At 35.9% G+C, this 20,212-nt stretch overlaps 1 protein-coding gene across 2 annotated transcripts in view; it reads left to right on the top strand.

The window, feature by feature from the left end:
* The window catches only part of NBAS (NBAS subunit of NRZ tethering complex), a 160,805-nt gene that overhangs the window by 65,432 nt on the left and 75,161 nt on the right, over positions 1-20,212 (top strand). The window contains exons 33-40 of one of the 2 annotated variants that reach the window (XM_041489177.1): positions 1,198-1,311; positions 2,205-2,362; positions 3,702-3,800; positions 10,180-10,347; positions 10,936-11,049; positions 11,300-11,423; positions 16,394-16,470; positions 16,959-17,096. In XM_041489177.1, the coding sequence (XP_041345111.1) occupies positions 1,198-1,311; positions 2,205-2,362; positions 3,702-3,800; positions 10,180-10,347; positions 10,936-11,049; positions 11,300-11,423; positions 16,394-16,470; positions 16,959-17,096 (992 nt within the window). The remainder of the gene's footprint in view (positions 1-1,197; positions 1,312-2,204; positions 2,363-3,701; positions 3,801-10,179; positions 10,348-10,935; positions 11,050-11,299; positions 11,424-16,393; positions 16,471-16,958; positions 17,097-20,212) is intronic. The other variant, XM_041489178.1, reaches the window with a different exon arrangement.

Raw genomic sequence — 20,212 nt, forward strand, 5'->3', positions numbered from 1 at the left:
ATGGATCTGCAAAGAGGAGCTAAAAATAACAGCTATGCAATTTAAGAACATGTACTCTTTAAATGGTTTTTGAAACTGGATCTGTTTAACCTTCTGAAATATTTGCATTTCACAAGTTGTAGTAATACAGTTTCATAAACCAGTGCCCTTTTCAAATTACTGTAACAACATTGACTGCATAAAATTGCTTTTAATAATAGAGAAGAAGCATGAGCAAGAAGCTTGCATTTAAAAAATTCACTTGTTTTTATTCTAAAAATTCTTTCCTAAATTAATAGTTTGTTTTTCCTGTGTATGTTTTGTCACCTTCTCATAGAGTGCAGGGACATACATAGTATTTTGAACACAAGACTGGACAAACTAATGCCAGCAAATTGTTCACTCTAAATTGAAAAAGGCTTAAAAAATATAGATGACTAGTATAGGGTGACAGGTATAAATGTTATTTGTATTTACTATCAGTGGCTTCGAGATGGAGATTAGTTGTCTCATTAGATTTTCATCTGAGAATGATGATGTATTAAAATTGAGGTCAGGACGTTTTTCTACAAAGATTCTTGATGAAGCTTTAGTCAGAAGGCTTCAGTAGTATCTGAAGTGTAACTTTTGATTCATAACTAGTGGAAGAGGCATTGTCCAGAAGGTCTGGTGACTGAGATGGATGTATGATATGGAAAAATTAGTTTCAGTTCTATTCACTCAATTTATGAGGTCATGAATTTTTAAATGCTTACATTTTCTGCATCTCATGTATTAATTGGAGCCATGAAGTGGCAGTTTAAAATGGGTTTCTGTATGTTATATGAAAGCAAACATTTTAATTCTTCTATTACAGTACATAGACTTTAGTTTTTCAGTGTCAGGATTTTGATTTATATGTCACTTAGCTTAAATATCAGTTTTGATCCTTTGACCAACACATAAATACAATTTTCAAAACCTTCTTTTTTTTAACCTTGACATAACATGCTAATTGGTTTGGAGTTTTTTGCAAGCTGTGGTGCCAATGTTTTTTTTAAATACTAACTCCTTTTATTGTTTCCTTCAGGAAAATGCAGGTAATTTTATTTTTCTTTCAGTTTCAAGAGCGGCTTTTCATGTTGTGGTATATAGTTAATTCTTAAGAAAAAAGTGGCAAGCTTAAGTTGACCATTAATTCCAATTAACTAATAAAAAGTTTGATTTTTTTTCTTACAGGAGATGATCAGACAGAGAGAAAAGGTCAAGTTTTGATCCTTTTAGTGGAACAGGCTCTCAGTTTCCAGGACTACAAAGCAGCTAGTATGCATTGCCAGGAGCTCATGGCCGCAGGTGAAGTGAATAAATAAGGGATGCATGAGGTGATGGAGGTGGAAATCTGAGTTCTGACTTTTGTCTTACTGTGAGGTGTGGTACTTCAGATTGTTCCATTTCATTAAAACAGCAGTCACGTCTTGTTATTGGAAGTGCACTGGCATTGAATAGAGACACAAACAGCAAACACTGCATGGAATAAGTGTGTACTGAGCTACTGGATGTGTAACCTCAGAGAGCTTTTCTGTATGCCTCTGGGAACCACAGTGTCTACTTCTTTCTACACTGTAGCCCCCTCAGAGAGGTAAAACCATGTGACTGCAGCTAGCAGAAAAGTGCAGGTCTTTTAGAAGTCTGCCTTTCTGTCAAAACTCTTAAGACATTTATATATTTGTGCTATGTATATGATTTGTGTATGTGACAGTATGAGTGGAAGTAAATGAAATATATGTGTCAAAATACTAAGGAAGATGGGATTTGTTTCTTTGGGTCTTTTTTTCTGCTTTGAGAATGAGGGGGAAAATTCAAGCTGTGTTGAGATTTTTTTAATATATCAAGTGATAGATTTTGTACTTTGTTTTTTACAGGCACTTCAGTAAGGTGTTCAGTATCATGCACTGAAATAAATGAGGATTTTCTTATTGTAATATGTAAAAATACAGGATGTAAGCTTACAAATGCCTATTTTATTGTTATCTATAATATAATAAAAATTAGTCTTTTATGTATTTGGTCAGTCTAAAGTTGAGCTGCATCTCTGTTTTATGAAGCCTTTATGGTTCCTTTTTCAGGGGACGTTTCTGTCAGCCTTGACAGAAATACCACATGCCCTCCTTTATCTCATCCAATAACAACTGGGCAGCATCCTCCTTTCAGTTGTGACAGGAAGTGTGTTTTGTGTTCCCTTGCAGGCTATTCTAAAAGCTGGGAGGTGTGCAGTCAGCTGGGGCAGTCAGAAGGCTACCAGGACCTGGGGATGCGCCAGGAGCTGATGGCCTTTGCCCTGACACACTGTCCCCCCTGTGCCATAGAGGCGCTGCTGGCCGTGAGCAGCTCATTGCAAACACAGGTACCTGTCTCTGGTGCTTCTGTCGTGGGAGTTCAGTGCCTACCAAAGTAAAGGGGACTTGGGCTCTTTTTCAAGTTTGTTCCCTTAAGTTCCACCCTCCAGTATATTTATATTGGTTCTGCTCTACTCCTCTATTTTCACTGTTCTAGTTCAGCAAATGAGGTCTCTTTCTAAGCAGTTTTGTGTGATGAATTGGTTTCTGAAGTGGAAGTGCAGTTGTGTTTTCTATCTTTAGTACTTTTAATTTCTTTATTGATTGCTAAACATTTTATTTAAAAATGCAGTTGATGAAATTTTAAAATATTTTCCAGGTATTTATACTTTGCAATGCATCTTAATTAAATACCCACATAAATGTCTATTAAGGGTTTATTCTGTGATTTTTATCATCTTTACCCAATGTGCAATTAAATTAGTTTCTCACAGATTTCAATGACGTAATGGTTTTAACATTTACGAGAGGCTTTGTGTCTGAGCAATCTTTATTAACTCTGCAATGACTGACTTGATAGAATCACATGTTAGGTGTTGAGCTGATTGCAGTATATATGTGAGAACACATAATTGTCACATTTAAATACACCTTATGTCAAGGTGACATAGCAAAAGTTTTATTTGAAATTGAAGGGCAGTAATTTAGGTTGTCAAAATGTTAAATTTCTGTTCACTGTAATTGTGGCTTGGCCTACATACTATGACTTGTTTGAGTTCATAATTGTCTTAGTTGTCTAAGAGTTCATGGTGTTCTTAGATTTATAATTGTGTAATAGAAACATCTTAGAGGTCTTTGGACACAGAATGTAAGAATGGGGGTGAAGGGGAGTCTTAGCTACAGCACATGTACAACCTGATTAAGGCATCTGCAAGTGTGTAGCCTTTTCCTTAAAAAATCCCCTGAATAGAAGTGTCTGAGAATACAAGCAATGTGTGAAGGTGGAAGTTCTGTGCAGAACTTCTGCTCACCAAACTGCTGTCCTGTGGAACACTTGCCTTTGAGGAGTTGCCCAGTGCCTCAGAGTCTCAGTTCAGATAATGGATGTTTTCACGACATTTCTTTACTTTACATTGTACAGCACGGTGCATAAAGTTTAAAAAAAAATCATCTTAAGATTGTGGGAAAAATATTGCACAAAATTCATGGAGACGGGAAGGTCATTTTATCTAGAGACTCCAACACTGTGCCGATGTCAGGGATGCTGTGTTTTCTTGAGTCTTCTCCTGCCTGCTTTTCTATCATGGAAGCCTTTGTGTCATTTTCTTGGGTTTCCTGTGAAATCGTCATAATTCTTTCACTGGCTTATTTGACTGGCAAAAGATAATATTTATTTCATGTTTACAGATTCTTTATCAGGCTGTGAATTACCAGTTTCTTCCTTCTGAAGGAGGTGAGAATTCAAGTATATCTGGGCCTTCTTTGCTGATCGGTAAGGATACAGAGGTAAGTTTTAATGTGAATTTTAAAGGTAAAAATGACTTTGCTCTACATTACTCTGAAGAACAGAATTTGAGTTTTTAGCAATGTCTGCTTACTAGATAGAACGAGCAACATTAGACTTACTACTTTCTGTTGTTAGATTAACATCAAGGTTTTTCTTCTGTATTTATACTTTGTTTTGATTTTTTGTTGCTTCTTCCTACAGTCTTAGCACCTTTGAAAAAAAAATCAACTCAGAGGTGGGAAAAGTGCAAAAAAACTTACATTAAAATAGACATTTATATTGGTTTGTTTTTTTTTTAATCTGTCCCAGTTGTAAAACAATTTTAAACCTGAAATACATATTTAGCCAAAAAAATGTTTTTAATTAAACTTATTTTCCCCCTTAGTTCTGTGCATCATGAAGTTTATGACTTGTTACTTTATAATGTTCGTACATTGCATGTGAAATTATTTTTATGTGTAAGATCAGAAGGAACATTGAGTGTTCCACAGGCAGGACAACAGGAAACAAGTAGTCTATTATTCTTTCTGCTTTTATGTCTATTATTTTATGTCTGTGTGTGTACAATTGCAAGTACTTTTCTCTCTTTAAAGAAGATGTAATTATTTACCTATTTGTGAAAACAGGAATGTTTTTCACAGTCTTTGAAGTGGAAAATTCTGTATTTAATTTCTTCTTTTCTCTGTGTTTTGTTTAATGAAATAGGTGAGTGATAAATAAATCTAGGGATGGGGGGGGGGATCAAAAGCCTTAAAGAAGTACAAAAACGAAGAGATTAAAAGGGGTGGTGAAAGAGGGAAGGAAAGAAAGAAAGAAAGAGGAAGTTTGTGTTGCATAGAGTGGCTTTTTGAGAAATTATGAGAGTTCCAGCCTCCTTGGAGAATATGTCCATATTTTGTGTATGGTTTTTATGTATGTACATATGCATGTATATGTAGACATGTAGACATACATGTAGATGTGTGTATTTGCATATATATGAAATAAATGGCAGGAAGGTAAAATAGCACTACAAACAGTATTCAGAGGAAGAGAGTCAAACATTTTGTGTCTGCCAGAACCATCACTATGAAGAACAGGTCTGTTTCACTGGCACAAATGCATTTTATTTTCTGGAAATCCGTAGATGCATCTCTCTGAGTGGGAGGTTATTAAGTAGATGCTTATAAAATTAATATGGGTGTGGATGCATATGTTTACAATATTTTAATGTCTATAAAAATTTGTCATGCATCACCTTTCATGTGCTGTTGTACTGTATTGTGGCAGAGCAATTAGACATGCATATAAATGATTCAGAAATTTATTCAGAAGTTTATCAGAGTTGAGTAAACTCACTAATTAACTTCGCTATAATTTCAGTTTGCATATTGAAAGCAATATTCATTATGCTGGAGAATTGGCATTCAAAAATTTCTCCAATATAGCATTCATTTCCCACCCCCCTTAGCTGTGGTTGATTGTCTCTTTAGAATTCGAAGTAGGTAGACAATTGACCTGGCAAGTTTGCATGTTGCTGCACTGAGGTGTATTTTCTTTTTCTTTAATAAGGCTCCTTGGCATGTTGTGTTTCGGACTGTTACACTAGGAAATGAAGTTCTGTATATTTGCTAATTCTTTCCTTTTGTTCTCTCCCAGTTGACTTAATAGGGATTTATAGTTTTTTTCATTTCTTGGAATGACACAGGAGGAAACATAGCCAAAAATTTACTCACTGTATAACTTTTCCTTTGTTACAGACATCTGCAGTGTTAGAAAAGCAATATATTCAATAACTGAGTTTTTTTGACTTCACTGAATCCCATAACTGCCATCCCTGTAGTTACACTTCATCTGATTCCCTGTGCTTCACCTTCATTGTCTTGCACAGAATTTTCGTTTCTTTAAAGAAAAAAAATCTTCACTTACATCCTGATTAACTTCCACAATCATTATTTCAGGGAATTGACAAATGTTGTTTTTTCTCGCTTACTGATGCTTTCTCAATTTGGGGCCCCAAGTGTAAGTTTTCTTATCGTGACTCAATTAAGGTGTGGCATACATGTGTTTGGGCATCCCTTTTTCTATTGCATTCAAAATACCTATCTGTAAGTATATCATGTTCACTTTTTAAACCTTTAGTGACCTTTTTCTATCCCTCTTTTGTCTAACATTGAATTATTAGTCTCTACTACCATTTCTTCCTGTATATTAACTGACATCACCAGCCTGGTCATACTTTTTCATCAGCTTTTTCTTGGTGAACTCTTCCCTAGGAATTTCTGATAGAATTTCATTTGTATTCAATTTTTCCTCTGATTTTTTTTCCTCTGAAATGTGCAGAAATCTTGATAGGAGCTGGCTATATATATATACATAGACTGCTTAAAAATGGATCATTTAATATTCCTCTCATGTTGACTTCAGCATAACTCTTCTCCAAGTTTTTGATCCTACCCTAAAAGAAATTAATGAATGCTGTGATAAAGCTGCACGTCATTATTCTGTATAGGAGCTAATGCGTTTGCACAAGCTTTGTGTCACCTTGTCACTGTTTTTTGAAGTCATGGAATCCATTTGAGAAGTTATGTTGTGGAATCTATGATGATTCCAATGTACCAGATTGTTTTTAAGCAAAATGTTAAGTTTCACCAGTCCTCATCCTTTTTACTTCCTCATCCTTTTTTCTTGTGTTTGCTGCAAGTGCCTAAACAACTAATCTTGTGCTTCTCAACCAGAATATCTCAGTGAGAAGATTAAGCTCTTGATTAATGAAAAGCCTTTCAGAATATTAATGGTAAAATTATTAAATTCAAATAAAATGCTTAGACATGAGATGCTGTGTTGTGTATAAGCACAAAACAATATTAATCAGTTGCCTTGTAAGTGAGCTCTGAATTTGTTAAATCTGCATAATATTTAAATTATGTTTACATCTGTTATAAATAATTGTTTTTTATATATCTGAATATGGAAGTGTAATTACTGTTATGTGGCACATCAACCCAAGAGAAATTAAGTTTAAAGGGTTTTTTTAGAATAAACTCTTGATAGAAAAGATGTATTTTCTAGACATTTTCTAGAGAAATTAATATGTTCAAAATATAATAATGATTTTCTTATAATTTGAACATATGTTCAAATTATAAGAATTATTTTCTTAAAGGCTTCTTAAAGAAAAGAAAATTTTTGATTGACAGAGCATTAGTGTCTTTGTTTTTCCAGTTTTCCCAAGCACTATATCTGGGAAAAGACAGGATCTCTTAGAACACTTGTTTACATTAAATTGGTAGGTCACACATTGTTATCATAGCTGGTTAGAAATTATTAGAGTCATGATCAGTTGTGCTCTTGTCCTTTAGGTGCTGCTGCAAAATGTCCCTGTCAGATCTGCAGGTGTTAAGCAGCTGTCTTAATTACTGCTGTATATCTCAGGCACTCATCAAAGCCTGTGTTTCAGCAGCTGAATCAAATGCTTTGTGTCTGCTTCAGGCTGGGTGACTTCTTTTTTTTCTATGATATTATGGCCCTAGTAAGAGCCTGAACATTCAATGGCTGTTGAATATTAGTGTTGTTGAATCTTTCCCATAGTCTCTCATTCAGGGTCTGGTTTATCATTGCAGGACTGGAGTTTTCACTTGGAGTGGTTCATAGCTGTAACAGACATTGGAAAAAAAATTTAAATCCCTGATATAGAACCCTCCAAGGCACAAAAAAAACCATACAGGTTCTGCATGAATACTTATGTAAAAGAGACTATTTTAAATTCCTGTTTGGCAATGGAAGTACCAAAAAGGGAAAAGGAAGGCCTAATGTGTGATGCTCTGTTTTTGAACAGACTCTGTTTTACCTAATTTCATTTCCTTCATAGTCTTGACATAAAATGATTCTTAACATACAAAGTGTATGCAGTGTATGGTTTTTGCAAGTTTTAATCCTTGCACCTTGACTAATTGTCATTAAAGACCAAAACCAATCCTAAAATCCATGCTGCGATTGTTCTAATTTATTACTGTCTCCTGTGTGTCTTGTCTCACAAACAGTTGGCTTTGTTATTTGTCCTCCCATTAAACTATTTAGAATTATATAAGTGTATATAGGAGCAAAGGTGTATATAAATATAAACATGTGCTGTATATATTTATATAAATATTTACCTGTTATTTTAGAGTAACTTGATTATTCAGAATTTGTTGGTTGTCTTTTTTTTATATCATTAGATTCAAGGAGATTTTCAGTCTGCTAATTTGTCTACTAAGTTGTTGCTGTTATTACTTTGCTGTTAATCAGAAGTGCTTACTTTATAAAGGATGTCAGGAAGAATTAGTAAAAGAAAATAATTTCTCCCAAACACCTCTCAGAACCCCCAAAATACAACTTCTCCCTAAAGATAAAATTAAATGATACAATTAAAGTTGTTTTCTTGAGATGCGATCTCCAACATTATTTAAGAAATAACTTATTTTGTGAGAGATTGATTTGAGATAGCAAAAAGTTGTAACCTGTAAGTGTTGCTGCTCCATGTGCAGAGCAAAATGACTTCTCAGAAAACAGAATTTCTGTTTTTGCTGAAAAAAGTGTAATTACTGGTAAGAGTGAAATTATTTTTAAACAGAAGTCTAGTTTATCTGATAGCAGTAGTGCCATAAGCATTAACACCTGCACTGAAGTTGGATCATTAGTTTTCATACTGCTGAAGGAGGCTGATTTAAAGAAAAGTGCTTTGCTCAAATGCAGTTGACAGCTTGGGTGGGATGGTTTTTTCTCGTTCTGTTTTAGTTTGGTTTCGTTTTGGTTTATTTTTCTTCCATGAAAAATCAACTAGGTGTGTCACAGCATTGAAAATAGTGGCAGAGAGGAATTAGTATTCTGTATGTAACATTTAAAATAAATTAAAAAAAATGTGTCTTACTAAGTACTTAAAATGGTTTATTTAAAAAAACATGTGAACAAGAAATTCTTCCCCCAGGCCACCAGACCTAGAATTTTCAGTTGGTTTTAATTTTTCAGAGCTGCAAAAATTCTGACAGGTTGTACTTGGCATGCACATTGTTAATTTGGTGAAGCAAGAGCTGAAATTCCCAGTTTAGCCAGTTGATTCATTAGTGATGCATCTGTGAAATGCACACTTATGATTTCAGAAAAGATTAAAACAAATGCTGAAGGACTTAAGATGAACCTGCTACTTCAATGGTCAGCTTGAGGCAGTAATTTACTGTATGTTATAGTAAAAGGTACTAAAATAAGGTTTTCTACATGAAATTCTACCTTATTGAAGCTGATACATTTTTCCTCTGAGGTCACAGTGGGATGTATTTCTTTTCAGTACAACTTTGGCTCTCATGTTTGAGGTTTTGTCATGAATTAGTTGAATTAGTATTAGTTGTAAACTAATACATCCCATGCCGCTATACAGGTAGAATTTTGCTGTTCCAATATACTTCTGTGTATGGGGAAATTAATAATACAGTTGTTAGGGATAAATATTTGGCTGTTCAAGTTTGCTATATGGAGGAAAATACTTGTTTTTTGTTGTGAAAACAGTGTGTTTTCTTCAATATGCTAATTATATGTTTATGATTAATGTGCACACATTGTAAAGCATGCAATTAACACAAACGTTTGACAGCTGGAATAGCACAGATTGGACAACATGAATTTTCTGGGTATTACTTAAATGCTTTACATAGGAAGAGCTGGTATAGAGAGCCCTGTTTGTGGAACATGTATCTGCTTTTAAGAGTGGAAGTTACGTGTGAGTTCATACTAAGTGAGGGCATATGTGCATGTATTGCAGAAGCAGTTTTTGATTGAGAAAAGGTTGGGATTCTTGTAGTCTTTTAGGCTGGCTGTTTTTTCAGTATTTTGTGTGCCAGCTGCAAAATGTCAAAGCTTGGTGATACTTTATCAGTTGGTCTAGCAATGTGTGTTTACATCTCTACCATTTCCCCTATTGGGAATTTGACTTAATTCTACCTCTGTAAGAATACAATATTGTCTCTAGTATCAGCTTTCTTGAATTATCAAAGATTAATATACTAAAATAACTTACATTTGTAGAGAGGTGATTATTTTAGTAGAAACATTCAACATTTATGTAGAACACTGTCATTATAAACTTTGGAATTAAAACCAGTGCTGTTTGTGGAATCAGGGGGTGATAACTGAGTAAGGGGCCAGATGTTCTGCTGATCACACTGCTTACTTCACAGTGAAACTCCTAAATCACTTTTAGTTTGTCTTTTGTTTATTTTTGGCAGCTGCTGCCTGAATTAATGGTCATTCAAGTGTGTTACTAACATAGTGTGCCTGAACTCTAATGCATTTGTTTGGCTTTAGACCACTAACCTAATTACAGCAGGAGTCTAACCCCTGCATTGTGTGTTGGATATGTCACAGGATGAAACCAGCGTCTCCTCTGGCCAGTCTGCTGATTTGTTGTACTGGACGACATCCAAAACCATGAAGGTGTTGTCCAACACAACTCTGACTACCAAAGCCATGCTGCATGCTGTCAGTGATGGGCAGTGGTGGAAGAGATCCTTAACTTACCTGCGACCATTACATGTAAGGGATTCCTGATGTGTCCCCAGATGTTTGCACATTTGTGATACATTAGTGTAAAAACTCAGCTCCTTTGTAGGACCTAATAGCTGAACCCTCAAATCAATAAACAAACTACAGACATCACAGGACTGTTTGCAAGGAAATCCCAATGAAGGAAGGGGTCTAAAGCTGTTTTCTCATCTGTTTTCTCCTGTTTTCTTAGCATAGTGTAAGAAGGCCTAATTGAAATTTGACAGAACTTTAAAACTTTGGGGAACAAAGCACAGTAAAGCCTAGTCTTTAAATACTGTCATCTTGTATTCAAAGCTGTTCCTTTGCAGTTTCTCGCTTCTACTTCCTCTATTTCAGTGACTTTTCTATAATGTTTGTGCCACTGTTTTCTGTGATACTACTTTTGAACTTGATTCTCTTTCCTTTTTTAAGAATACTGGACTTCATTCAGAACTGGTTTATGTAAGATGACTCCTTTGTTGCTCCCCACTGAATTCAGTGATCTTTTCATTTACAGTTGTTTCCCTTCTGCATAGTGTTTACAGCATTTTTATGAGCTTTTTTACAACTAGGCTCAACTATACTTATTTTTCCCAGGGCCAAGAATTTGGAGATGTATTAAAAAGTGGGTCTGGAGAAAATGCTACCGTGGAAAAACAAGGCTGTCATCCATTTTATGAGTCTCTAATTGATGATCCATATGTTGCAGAAGTAAGTTACAGAAGTCTGCAGGTTTTTGTTGTGATTTTATAATCGTGAAATATAATTGTGAAATAAATGAAAAGACACAGTTTTTGATTATATGTGTGGCTTGAAGTTCTGTGCCATAGTAGGAAAAAATCTAGAATTAAACAAAGGAAAGCAAATAGAGGAATGGAGGTAAACAGCTGCATGTGATGCAAGTGATCCAAATAAAAATGCAGGTGTAGAGTGTATTTGTCAGTTTTTTTTTTACTTCCAGTCTGAAGTCAGCTATGGAACATACCAGAACAATTCTTTGGAAAGCTTTGCAGAAGTGTTGCTGAGAACAGGGAAACTCGCAGAGACAAAGAGTGAAGGAAAAGACCTACTTCCAACTACAGAAGGTATGGACATATTGAATATATTCACTCCATATATAGTAAATACAGAATTATCTGTGGGTGGGTTTAAGTGGGGAGAATTGCACAGAACGATCTGAAGTATTGTCTGGGTGTTTTGCATGAATTGTGATCTGGTTCAACGGCTCTTGTTGGTAAGAAGTCTTGTTAGAAGTAGCTGCAGAGTTTTCAAGGGAATTGGTGACTTCAAGAGGAGTTGCTCAGCAACGAATAGAAAAATGAAAGTTCTCTTTAAGTAAGCAGAAAGTGTTATTTGGGGGTTGGCAATGATGGGAAGAATTGCTGAAGGTTTCCTGAGTATTACCATGTACAGGTAATGGGAATTTGCCAGCCAGTGTGAGTTATTTCTCGGTATGCCTGCATATTCAATTGATCAGATTCTGTACCACTGTATATCCAGGTTTCAATATTGAAGGCTCATTGTAGTATTTTATTTGCCAATTAATTCTTGATACAGCTTGTGGAATCATCAGAACTTTGTCTTCTTCTGAAATGTCTACATGTTATAGGTTATATTTAATAATTTTTTAACTGAAATAATTTCAATTAAAAAAAACCAACAAAAAACCACCTGTGGTTGTTTATCTTTCCTTTAGGATGTCTCCTGCTGGTTTAAGAAATTCACTGTTTAAATATTGCATGCTGCTAGTGTCTTTTGAAGGAAGATATATGTATTATACTTGGCTTGTGGTAAATTCTGTCATGAAAAATGAGTATATTAAATCATTTAGGAGATGAGAAGTTTCATGACAGGCTTTCTTCATAAGCCACACATTTACTCAAACTGTTTCATGAAAACCAGCATATTTGTCTTACCAGTATATGATTCAGTAGTTTGAGATAAGTGGTGTTTGTACAGATAACCTGTGTAGTTCTAATATAACAACATTGAATCAGAAAAGGTTAGCAACACCTTTTATAAATTGGGTGTGTGCATGTTTTGTTCTTTACATGCTCTCTTAATGCAAAAAAATCCTTTAAAATCAGTACTTAAAATCTCATTTGTTGCATGCTGAATGCCCATAGGCCTTTAGCTTTGATTTGTGTGTCTTAAAGGAAGAGGGGGAGGCAAGGATTAAAAAGTATTTATTGCTTCCTTAGGAAAAATGATTTACTTGGCAGATCTGTGGTAACAGTTCCTGCTGGAACTTGAGTAATTGGAACTGATTCAGTGGCTGCTTTTGAGATGGAAATTTCAGTGCTGGGGACTTTTGCTTGAAGAAGAAAAAAAATTTTAGATTCTAGCTTCAGTTTTTGAGCATCTGTCTCCTTCCTCTTAAGTGTGCAGAATAAAATTTTTGCCATTTAATACTTCTCTTCCACCACTTTTATTCTATAGTCAGTTTCACTTAAGAGTCCCTCCAACTGTGCTCTGAAACAGAGTTCTGTGTTTTCCTCTGGAAAAATGGGCTGTGTTTATTCTGGACTCGTCAGTCCTTTCGTGTATTACACCTTTTGGTACTCAGTAAACTGTTCTTAAGCATAAGTGTAACATAGCTTTCTCTAAATAATTGGATTAATAATTTACTATTTGTGGTGTGTTTAGCCCTGTGTTAATGATATTGGATCCCACCTCTTACCCCTTAAAGCTTTGCTTTGTCAGTTCTCTTGGAAGTCTTTATGATGAGTTAATGCATTTAGGATTGTGCAGATTGAAAAGATATGTATTGATAGCACACTGCTGAAGTTTAAGGAATCACACAGGTATGAATCCCACTTAGTATTCTGCATTTTTATCATTTTCAGGCATTTTTATCATTTTCAGGCTTCTTGTACATTTTCGGGAGGATTTTGCCGTACAAAACTTGAATGCTGATATGAGATTCAGCTACTGCACTGGTCTAGTAACTGCAAGCATAGCTGGTTTCAGTTGATTTTCTGATGAGTTTGAATCCCAGCTGTTTGCTTCTAGCTGTCTTCTAGGACAGCTACAGCAGCAGGTTTCAACTCCATCAAAAGAACTGAAGAACCTGGAGGGAGATGCAGTTTAGCAAAGAAGTCTTCATTGCACTTGGCACTTTGTTTTAGGAGAGGCTGGAGTAAGCATCAGACTTTGTTGGCTATAACAGTGCCATGTGCAGTGTGAGAGACTGGTTAAACACTCCTCACTGACAGTGTGCATTGTAGAATGGTTGGAAGGAATTAAAAATCATTTCATTTCAACCCCTTGCCATGGGCAGGGATGGCTTTCACTAGACCAGGTTATTCAGAGCCCCATCCCGTCTGGCCTTGATAAAACTGTAATAAAACTCAAGATATTTTGCTGCTTTTATGGATCTGGTAGTGTTACAAACCTTGGACCTTGACTTTTCTTGTCTTTGCTGTCTGGATGTAGGTGGTAAACTGAGTATTTCCGAGTGAAATGGTAACTCTCATCTCCCTGAGTCTTGTAAAGCGCTCCTTCCTCGGCTGTGGACTGATAGTGCACCCAGACACGTGGTGTGGCTGAGACCATGTTGTGCATCTCTGTTTAACTAGGATTTTCTTTCCCCATAGGCCTTAGGGACTGACCAGGAGGTTGGAGATGCAATTTGAAATTATGGCTGTACATCCTTCTAACCAGATTTGCCACTAAACTCAGATTAAACCTAAGACAGATGGTCATAACCTATTAATCCTCAGGGGTTTTGGAGAAAATAATACCTTAATGTTTCCCATAATTTTGTAGTTACTTGTAGACATGGCTGTTTAAATGCAGTATATACTTCTAAGTTTATTGAGATTTTATCATGGGCTAAATGAACAATTGAAGACTCAAAGCACCTTTTGCATTTTTTTCCGGAGGGAAGTCCATGGAAAGTGAGTTGAAACTTTCTAGGTATGGAGAAATTCCAATTTTCACAGATAAACATTTTTTTCAGTATTTAGCTTCTCAAACAGGCTGTGGCATAAAGACCCGCACAGGAAACAAGTATATTTGTAAAATCAGAGTATTTTTGTGTTTCTCTGGGAAAGTTGTGCTTGTGGGACAGCAGGGGGACAGCAGCATTGGCATTTTGTTTGTCACTGCCTGTCCTCCCTGGTTTGCCGACCCTGTAACGTCTAATCCCTTTGGCAAATTCCAGATTTGGTAGTGGTCTGAAATGTCATTAAGTTCCTGTAAATTTTGTGAAGATACATGACAGGACAAAATGGCATCCTGCTAATGTCTGGAGCCTGTGATTTGAACTCAGCCCAGTTAGACTGCAGAGGATTCTTGTATGGCTTCTCTGGGAGACAGAAAGCTGTATGAAATTATTTTTGCTTGCATGTATTTGTGTGTATGTAAAGTGGACATCTAAGTATGGATGCATGAAAACCTATCAGGAACACACTAGCCTGCAGAAAATTTATTGCATTGGTACAGAGGAATTTTTTTTTTCTTAGAAGGTATGACAGTAGAGGCAGTTCTTTCTTCTTGCATACCTTCTGGCAGTTGGGATGCCATTGTGTCACACCTCATGCAAAGTGTGAAGAACAGCATATTGTTTTCTGGCCCTGTATTGGTGCCATGTTCTTTGTAATTATTGCTATCCTAATGGTGAAGATCAGTTTTTGCAAGTGTGTCAGTAGTCATGTTGGGGATATTAAGTTGAAAGGGAACCCGTATTTTATTGTGTATTAAGAGGTTTTATTAACATTAATTCTCCAAAGAAAGGGAAAAGAGAGAACTGAAACTCTTTCTTCCGCCTCCGTTTTTTTTTTTTCTATTTAACTAGAGGTGGTTGTAAGAATACAAAAAGTAACTTCTTGTTATCAGAGGAGGAGCCAGCAATTTTCATCAGATTTTAATATTAGATATTCCTAGAGTTCATACTATCTTTGCTTGGACAGCATAGAGGTTATTTAGAGTATAGCAGAAACAATCTGTCAGCATCAAGAAGCTGTCTGAAGCACAGTAAAAGCCATTTGAAGGGTAAAGGATCGGTACTGTTGGACAGGCTTATGTTGCAGCCTTTGTGGTGACTTGTCACATAGAAATTTAGTGCTTGTATCTGGCTGAGGGCCAGCGTGTAAATCCACTTCAGGCTGATGGCAAATTAATGATAGTCTTAAAATTGTAATTGGTCATTCAAGCCTTTTATAAGTCATTCTTTGGAACAAACAGTTCACTGTGGGAGTGTGTGTAAAGTAATCGGGTTTTTACCAACATGCCCTGCAGAGGAGTTTATGTAATTTGGGAATTAACAAACAGATGTTTGAGACTTTCTTGAAATAAAGAGCTAAGTTGCTGGAAGATAGCTTCTTCCTATTGAAATAATATTGTTATTAATAACATTAGTAATAATGTAATCTATAACAATGGAAACAACCCCTCCCCCTCAAGTTTGGTATCTATAATGTAGGAAAAGCAGGTGATTTTTGTTTCTGTTTTACCAGAAGTATATGTGTTTATAATCAGAATGCTTATCCTTTGATGAATTTATTACAATTGCTGTAGTACTGATACTTGTTTTCAGTATGTGGCAGAACCTTGCTGTGGTGTTTCTTATGATACTTGTGGTTTTTGTTTTTATTTTTAATTGAGGCAGAAATTTTTAATATGATATGTTGTGTTTAGTGATAAGGGAGTTTGAGCTCAGGCTTGAGGAGAAGACATTTTGTACCATTCCTCTTCTTGGTATCCTCAAACCCTTACAACATTACATTACTTCCTTGATTTTACAAGCGAAATATTTACTTCTTGGAAATCAGTACAGGTGGCTTTGTTTAGTATGTGTTGCTGCACAGTCTCATTCTTCTTTGGTTAATGCATCAAATACTTTGCCTGGAAGTTAAGGTAAAGCTGTGCTGCAGTTTAATTATGTATTATCTCTTTATGGATTGCGCTGATAAGTGTTTAATTAAGTATGTCTGGAGTGCTTCAAGCTAGTGTCTAATAAAATATAGTTGCCCTGAAAACATTTCATTTGCTAGCTCTCAAGGCCAGGTGGGTCAGTAATCCAGACTTTGTGGCTGCTCCCTCTCTGTTGCAGTTCTGCTACAACTGGCAAGCGATGCTTTACCAAAGGATGCGGCCTTGTCTCTTGCCTATCTGCTTGCACTGCCACAGGTACGTTGATAGGGGCTTTGTTTGTATATTTTTGCTAGGAAAGACTATTCATAGCAGAATTCCATTAGCAAATTTAATTTCCTTAAGGTGTTAAAATCTTCAGTACTCAATTTCATTTTAATACATATTTTTACAGATTGGGCTGTTGCATATGAAAGAAAAGTGAACAAATGCCATTGGACTGTCCACTGAGCATGGCACTAGTGAAAAGACACATTTTCTTACTTAAAATAGAAGTTGGGCTACCAGACTGACAATTCTAATGTAACTCAGAAATCTGGATAATAACCTTGTGTTATAGAAGCAGCAATAGTGTAGTTACAAAAACATTTTGGTTTAGGTGTTTGTGCAAGGGGGAAAAAAAAACACCAGAAAAACATAGGACTATTTCTAAAAGACAGCAAGTAGATTTTTTGAAAGTTTGTACACTTAATGTTGTGTAATGCTTGCTAATTCTTTCATGTAAATTAATTCTCTATTTCTTCTAGGTGGTAGATGCCAACAAATGCTTTGAAAAACAATTACATTCTGCGTTATCTCTCCAGCTGGCAAGCTATTACTATAGCCTGCAGATCTATGCTCGTTTGGCACCATGTTTCAAGGACAAATGCCACCCTCTCTACAGGGTGAGTACTCTTTTCTTTTTAAAGCCACATTCATTAATGTTCAGCATAAAAGCTATTCTAAAAAGCCAGGACATGAGTTAAGCCTGTTAAGGAGCTGATCTGACTTACACTGTGAGCAGCGTGTTGTGTTACGCATAATTATTCTTTCTGCCATGTTGTAAACAAACAAGTACTTCACAATTTGTGGAGGAGTTTTTGAAGTACACTATCCAGTGTCATTTTTAGGTAATAGCACTGTCAGTCTTCAAAGTAGCTTATAAGCACTGAGCAGTAATGAGTATAGCTTGTGCTGTTACCTTGCAATGCTGTGTGCAAGGCAATAGAGTACTTCCCAGGAAAAGTGAAGTCCATTTCAACAAGAACAGTGCTTTTCAGAAAGTTTCTGTAGCCTCCCCTAGGGTGTGTTGGATTGTATTTCACTTTACATATGGTGTTTTGAAAATTCATCCTCATTCATTGAGGAATTCTTTTATTTCCTTTGACAAGTTTCTGTTTTTGGAATGGCACCACTTTGCCTGTTCTCCATTGCCAGTGATTAAAGCACTTTCACAGTCAAGTCCATACTAAATGGAAGAGGTAACATCCAAAAGTTTAATAAGGCACCAAGTGCCATTCTTACTGAGGTACCTGTATAAACCACCTTGTTTGATCCAAGAGAGCCTTTCTGAATTTACACCAGTTCTTCCCTTCTGTGAAGAAGCTTTCTGGACTGTTTGGATTTCAGTCTGTCTCACAGCTGTAGCTGAAAGAACAGTTCTGGTCACAAGTTTTCTGAAAAGGAAGTAATCACCACTGTGGCATGAGAGCATTGGTTTTTTCTGTGTTAAGAATGACTCCTGATTTACAGCAGAAAGCCTGTTTTGATATTTGCCCAGTTCTGCAATTAGGAAGCCTTTCATGTTCCTGCTGAGATGTTCATTTTACTCTCTCCTGGTTAGATGCTAAAGGAAAACGTAGCCCACAACTGTGGGGCTTGAAAAATGTGTTGGTTGTGAAGAATTAATTCATGTTTGTTAAAATGCTTTCTTTGAGCCTGTAAATCTTCCTGCTGAAAGATAACTGATGAAAAAATGTTTGTGGGTTTTTGTGGTTTTTTTTTTCTTACTTTAGCTTTTTTAAACGGTCCTATTTTACAGGAATATCTAAGAAGCCTTTGGAAAGTTCAAGTTACAAGAATGAGGACAGATGTTAGATTGAGCTATTTGTACTCCCATTGCCATTTAATAAGCAAAGTCTTATCAATGGCACCATGCAATTTATCTCTTAACTGTGATGTGATCTTTGGCTAATCTTTTGTAAAATACTGTATGTGACTGTGATAAATACTAGATTCTAAGTTGTATGCTAGAAATAGTAGGTTCTATGTTTAAGCTACTCTTAAACAACAGTTTTTGAAAATAATTGTATAAGAAGATTGAATGAAGAGCACACCAAAAAACCAAGAAAAAAAGCCCATAAAAACTGGCCTGAATGCCAGTAAAAAAACAACATAGGCAAATACTAATTTATAATTCATTGTTACTAATTCCAAGAGTATTCAGTGAGGGAATGTCACAGAGGTAGAAAACAAGAAATAGAAACAGATACTTTTGACCAAAAAAAAAAACTTGTTTTTTTCCAAAAACCCAAACCAAGAATGCTAAATGCCAGACTTAAATGCCCAATTTATGCTTCATTTTTATGCGAAACATACATTTGCTTAAATGTACATCTTAGATGCTGGTAATAAAGAATGGATCCACCTGCAAGTTGGTTCATCAATGCCATTCTAGTTTCTGTCAATGGGAGTAGATCTAGCCATCAGTTTTGGGTTTGTTTTTTTTTGTTTCCTGAGAGTTCTGTGGGAGGAGAAGAAAATGATCTTAAACTTCTATGAACATGTTACATTCAGCTGGAGATATCATTCCTTAGTAGATTGTCTTCTGACTCATGGCACTGGTGGCTTGCATCACCTTTATCTTGTGGCTATTTGTGAAAGCAGAAGTGCATCCCTCGGAACTATACCTAGCTCAAAGCTGTACATTATTCTTAGAAGGTATCTGAGTACATTTTTGTGGGTCATGGTGTACAGCCAGTCCTTGTTTTCTCCCATTCTCACTCTTTACATGGCCAGTAAATCTGGCACTTCAGCTACAGGCTCAGAAGGTGAAACCTCAAGATCATAGAGCATTTATTTCTGCCTACTAGCACCTCAGTCACAGTAGCTGTGGTTTTTCTCGTCCAGTGAATTGAGTATACTGTTGGAAAACTATCTGAATTTAAAGGAAACTGTATGGAAGCATGGAAAAGTCTACACATCCTCTGTTTTCTCATTTTAAAATGACATTGTTTGAAAAGAGTTCATGAGTACCTCTGGCAGAACAGGAGGAATGTTGGTAGAATGGAAATTATGGAGCATAATGTTACACGGATAATGGGAAATGGGATGAGAGCTCCTTTTCCATTGGCTAGGACAGACTTTCAAGGCTTGCTAGTTAGTCAAGAAAGATATTTTGAAGCTGTGATTTGGTTTGTTGCATGAAGGCTTGTTTCTTTTTTTGTTTCAGTTGTGATGTGAAATACTGACAGCTAATATCTATGCATCAAACCAGAGTTATAAATTGTCAGAAATTCTCACTATTACTTTCTGTACTGTTGATGCCCAAAAGGACATCATCTTGATAATTTCAGTTTCTGGTAAAGTTATTCTTTTTGCTTCTAGGACAAACAAAGGGATTTGGTTGTAAAGTATTACTTTAATTATGTGCCCAACACAATTTCAAATTTTAGTTGTTATGATAACATAAACATAACAGTCACAGTTTTAAGGCATCTGAGCTATATTACTTTCTTGTCCTGAGGAATATGTTAAAAGAGTTCTCCAGGCTAAGAGAACTGCAGATAAAGGTCAGAAGAATAGAGCAAAATTTCCAGGAATGGACTGTGTGTGGAATGTACTGGTATGAGAAGACTAATTACCCTTTGAGGACCTATATTTATTTTTGGTTTAGGTCCGTAACAGGATGAGATTGACTTTTCATTGCAGCCCTGTAGTGCTGTGCTTTTGCATTTGTGTCTAGAAGGGTTGGTAACATGTCTGTTTCAGCTGCTGCTGAACCTTGCTTGCACAGCATCCA

This window comes from Pyrgilauda ruficollis, unplaced genomic scaffold (genome assembly GCF_017590135.1).
Source record: "Pyrgilauda ruficollis isolate IOZ18807 unplaced genomic scaffold, ASM1759013v1 scaffold90, whole genome shotgun sequence".
Lineage (NCBI taxonomy): Eukaryota > Metazoa > Chordata > Aves > Passeriformes > Passeridae > Pyrgilauda > Pyrgilauda ruficollis.